This window comes from Leuciscus leuciscus (assembly GCF_965113295.1).
Source record: "Leuciscus leuciscus genome assembly, chromosome: 12".
In the NCBI taxonomy this organism is placed as follows: Eukaryota; Metazoa; Chordata; class Actinopteri; order Cypriniformes; family Leuciscidae; genus Leuciscus; species Leuciscus leuciscus.
Window position 1 is genome coordinate 42,504,610 of NC_138736.1, and position 5,000 is coordinate 42,509,609.

Genomic DNA, 5,000 nt, shown 5'->3' on the forward strand with positions numbered 1-5,000 from the left:
CTGAGGTAAATCCAAGGTAAACAGCACAGCACAAACATAGTCTTCCAAACTCGATGAAAATCAGAGGACTGATGAAGTCTAATGCTTTATTTTGAGGTAATGAGGGTGTTTACAGGTCTGCGTTCCTCCACGTGGACTATTTGCATGTTAATCTGGAGAAGCTGTACACGTCGTTGCTTTCATACGGATTACTTAGAGAATATTTGTTTTTGATATGATTTACATCATTTAAAAATGGAGACTTCAAGCTTTGTAAAGACATATGTTTCATGTCACAGTGACAAGCATTCGCTGAGTTACAGATCATTATCTGTCGCGTTTCAGAATGAACTTCACATTGAAGGAGACGGCAGAACGCGCATCATGTTTATTTATTTTATTTTATGAAAAACCCAACATTTTGTTTTTATTATTAGTGTACACAAATAAAAGAAGACATTTAACAGTTTTGGATGATGTATAACACTTCCCTGTATGACAAAAATCGCCGGAGTTATTTGAGAAAAAAATAACTGATAAGATAAAAAGCGAGCTGGTCGTGCCGGTGCGACGGCCGACCCCAGAGGGTTAATAATCTTTAATCAAAATAAGTTCCTCTTGCAGCATCTCTTCTCTGATGATGAGGGCAGGGCAACCTGTCACTCACATGAGATCAGCTAATAGCAAACCACAACCATCCAAACATCCAATCAACTCCCTATGGACACAATCAAGCCCCGCCCACATTTGTGAGAGTGTGTGTGCGTACCTTTAGCTGACAGTGAGTTCTTGGACAGGTCCAGGTGTTTCAGTCCAGGTGTGAGTTTAGACAGTGCAGGGCTCAGAAACATGACACCTGTCAATCACACACACAGAACAGTTACTGGAAGAACCTTTGTTTATAACTCCGAGAACCTCTCCAGGGGCCTCATTTATAAACGTTGCGTACGCACAAAAGAAGGCGTACGCCGCTCTCTACGCAATAATTGGTATTTATAAAAAGCAAACTTGACGGGAAAATGTGCGGTCCTTCACGCAAGCTCTGACCCAGGCGTACGCACAAAAACGGGTGAAATGAGAAATGGCGACACCGTCGGCAGACGGAAGAAACACGTGAAAGTGTGTCAAAGTGTGTGAAACTTTAGACCGTTGTGTAAAAAAAATGACAATACTGCCTCTCATAAATAACATGAAGACTTTACAAAGCAAGTCTTACAATTAACAGCCTACACGAACACCCGTTTGATCGATCAAAGTGTAAAACAAACAAAATCAAACGAAAATTACAACAGAAATGCTAATTAACACATATTTGCGAAAAGAAAAGTGAAATATGTTCTGCAATAATATTGGCATGTTGTGCAATTCATCCTCATAAATAATATAGTAAACAGAACGAAATAATGTACAAAACTGATATTCTCGTCAATGTGTCCATCTGGCGGAGCAGATAGATGCAATTAGATAGATAGATAGATAATTAGGGAGATATATAGATAGATAAATAGATAGATGTATTAATTGTCCACTGGGGAAAGTTGTTTTCATAGTAAAACATTTCTTCATCAGCTACGGAATCATGGTATTCATGCATATGCCTTTAGTTTGTTTTATTTTTGATAAAATAACGTATGACGTATGCCTCAACTCTGGCGATGCACTAGACGCTTTTTTGCCTCAACTTTGATGTCCGACCATTTCTTCTTTATTTCGGCCACGGTCGAGGTTGTGAGGCTGCAGCATTTACGCCGTCTGCAACCTTTTGCCACTCAAGTGCCTTTTTGGCATTAGTAATGCCCACACTGTGCCCTCCAAACAACATTTTACTCCTCTTTTCCACCTCGCCAACGATAACTTCTACTTCACATTGAGTGAAGTTACGTTTTTTTTTTATTTCCTCTCTGTGTTTGCCATGATTTCGCAATCAATGAATATTAACTTGTGGGCGTTTCACGGACTATTTATGGGCATCTACGGGCGTGACATGAAGCCGCAAAAGCTGCGCTACATTTAGAATTGATTGTGATTTATTAAGGGAAAACTGCGTAGGATGTGCGTGCGCACGGTTTTATAAATCCGAATATTTCTGTGCGTACGCACGTCCTATGTTTCATCCGTACGCCACTTCTGACGCAAATCCTACGCAAAGTTTTATAAATGAGGCCCCAGAACATTAGCCTAACAGGGAACTGGTCTGTATTTTAGGTTGTAATCGCAATTAGATTTTTTCTAGCCTGGTTAAAACCAGACCATTCTCAGTAGTACCTGAGTTATGGTCTGGCAAAGCTTCTTTAATAACTCATTTCCAAAGGGGAGTCACCAACGGACGTCGCTCAAATGCCTCTGGGCACAATTGGATAGACCTAAAACTCCTAAAACCAATCAGAGCGATCGGCATCGTGTAAAGCCATATGCTGTGTCCCAATTCGCCTAAGTTACACTACGCCATAAAAGTATGTACTCTTTTTGTGAAGAAAATGTATTTACTTTTGAATGTGTAGCAAAAAAGTATGCAAGCTTTGGGACATACTACTTCGTCATCTTTATCGGACGGATCTGTCGCGTGCATCCTGTCACGTAAACTGCCGTCAATCATCTTGTCACAGTTAAAATCCTCTATTAAATCCTACCGTTTCGGAGAGAAATGTAGCAGCACGTTCATCTGCCAGTGGGTCTTTCATGGAGACTGTCCTCATGTGTTTGCAATTTGAATATAATAATGCATTTAAAAGTTGGTGCGCTTCACCAACGGACGTCGCTCAAATGCCTCTGGGTGCAATTGGATAGGCTAGACCTAATACCAATCTGAGCGATCATCATCGTGTAAAGCCCGCCTCAACGTTTCTGATTGGTGCCGCGATTTCGACGGCATGGAAATGGGCTTGAATGAGCTCTTTGCCAGACTACTTGCAGAGCAAATCTAAATTTGCCGGAAGTTGTCTGGGTTTTCCCAGGCTAGATTTTTTCCCCAAACCGTTCAGCCCTAGTGTATGTATGAGAGAGTGCGTTTGTGTGTGTGTGTGTGTGTGTCTGTGAGTGTGTGAGTGTGTGTGTCTGTGAGTTCTGTACCTTTGTCTTCAATACAGTTGTTGGCCAGACAGATTGTCTTTAACGCTGAGTTTGGATTCTGACTCAACGCAGCAGCAAATCTCTGAGCAAAATCACTGAAACACACACACAGTAAAATGTAGAGTAAAACAGAATGTTCTGATAAAAAACATGTATAAATATACTGTACATGTGTGTGTGTGTGAACCTCTTGAGTCCGGTGTTGTCCAGAGTCAATTCCTCTAGTCTGGTAGATCGAGACACAACTCTGAATATCTGATCACACAGATCTGCAGTCTACACACACACACACACACACACACACACACACACACACACACACACACACATCATGATGAGTGTAAGAGCACATCATCTTCCAGCAGAACTTTATAATCTGACAGACACACAGTCACCAGTTTAAAGTCCTTTATGGAGAGTTTGATGAACCACTGATTGAACTCCAGTGCAGCAGTGATGGCCAGCAGATCCCTGAACACAACAACACAAATCATGCTCAACACACACCACACTCACGCTTTACACAGTTACAGGACATGATGCATGGTAATACTGTGGTATTCTCTGAAGAAATATGGTAAGTAAGTAGGGCCATTTTATTTTTTCCAAATTAGTTTTTTTCTGTGCCCTTTGGAATGGGAACCCACACTGCGTCTGAACAAGACTCACATGACTTGTGCGTACTGTGCTTGTGCGAGGAGCATGCGTGTTCAGTCCTTGAGGAGGCCGAATGACCGCACTTGATGAAAAACCTCCATTCACGTTTGTCCCCTTTCTCGAGGTAAATGCGGCAAGCGTCTGCACTCCACGACTCAGGACCCGCGAACATAACCGGACATAACTCCCTTGAGCCTTCCATTTCTCCAGGATCTCAATGCTCAGGTTGGAAATGACAGATCGTTTCACTAGATAAGACTCTTATTCCTCGGCTGGGATCGTGTCGAGACTTTGAAGCTGCACTGAAACTCACATTTGGACCTTCAACCCATTGGACCCCATTGAAGACACTATACGGAGAAAAATCCTGGAATGTTTTCCTCAAAAACCTTAATTTCTTTTCGACTGAAGAAAGAAACGCATGAACATCTTGGATGACGTGGAGGTGAGTAAATTATCAGGAAATATTCATTCTGAAGTGAACTACTCCTATAAGTGAGTCTTTAGCGTTGAGTGCAGACTAGTACCCCCTCACTCCAGAGGGTCCTTATACACTGTCCACTAGTACCCATCTCAAGAACCAGTGAGAAATGGCTTTTGCCTTTTAGCATCCCTTTTCATTGTTAGGCACCTTCTGGAGTGCTGGACTCTTGAGATCCTGCTTGTAGTCAGACAGTAGTCTGATGTAGTTAGCTTTGAGCAGGGATTCTCTCGCTCCCCCTAGAGGCAGTGACAGGGTAAGTAATTAGGTATTCCTGTGCCAGGTTCCCATAAAGGTTATGCCTAGCATTCAGAGCTGACATACCCAGACCCTTGTGTTGAGCCCTTAAGGCTGACTCTATCGCTTGGCCGGGTGAGGAAGGGAGGAAGGTTGAAAAGGCCGGGATTTTCCTTGCTGGTGCACCTGTGTTGGGGAGTCTTTAACTTTGGCATATAAGTCCAACATGTCTTTTTTGTGTGCTGAGACACAGCCGTTCTGCCAGACATCTCCTCTCAACATGGAGTAGTGGGTATTTGTTCCCCATCACGTCTTGTTCAGATGCAATGAGTTCCCATTCGATAGGGAAAGTCTCGGTTACAGATGTAACCCTGTTTCCTGAGAAGGGGAACGAGACACTGCATCTCGTTGACATGCTGCGAGCTCGCCTGCTCACGTCTCCTTCAGACTAAGAATAGGATGACGTGTATATACTTCTATATACTCATGATCACACCAGTAGTGACGTCACAGACTGTCATTGGCCAATAATATTGTTGAGTTTTAACACATGCTTCAGACACCGGTCATGCTGGAG

At 42.7% G+C, this 5,000-nt stretch overlaps 1 protein-coding gene across 1 annotated transcript in view; it reads right to left on the minus strand.

Annotated features, from left to right (window-relative positions):
• carmil1 (capping protein regulator and myosin 1 linker 1) overlaps positions 1–5,000 on the minus strand; it is a 37,118-nt gene that overhangs the window by 23,641 nt on the left and 8,477 nt on the right. Inside the window, exons 9-12 of the mRNA XM_082186438.1 lie at positions 3,444–3,519; positions 3,236–3,324; positions 3,049–3,143; positions 749–835 (exon numbers count right to left, since the gene is read on the minus strand). Of these exons, the coding sequence (XP_082042564.1) occupies positions 749–835; positions 3,049–3,143; positions 3,236–3,324; positions 3,444–3,519 (347 nt within the window). The remainder of the gene's footprint in view (positions 1–748; positions 836–3,048; positions 3,144–3,235; positions 3,325–3,443; positions 3,520–5,000) is intronic.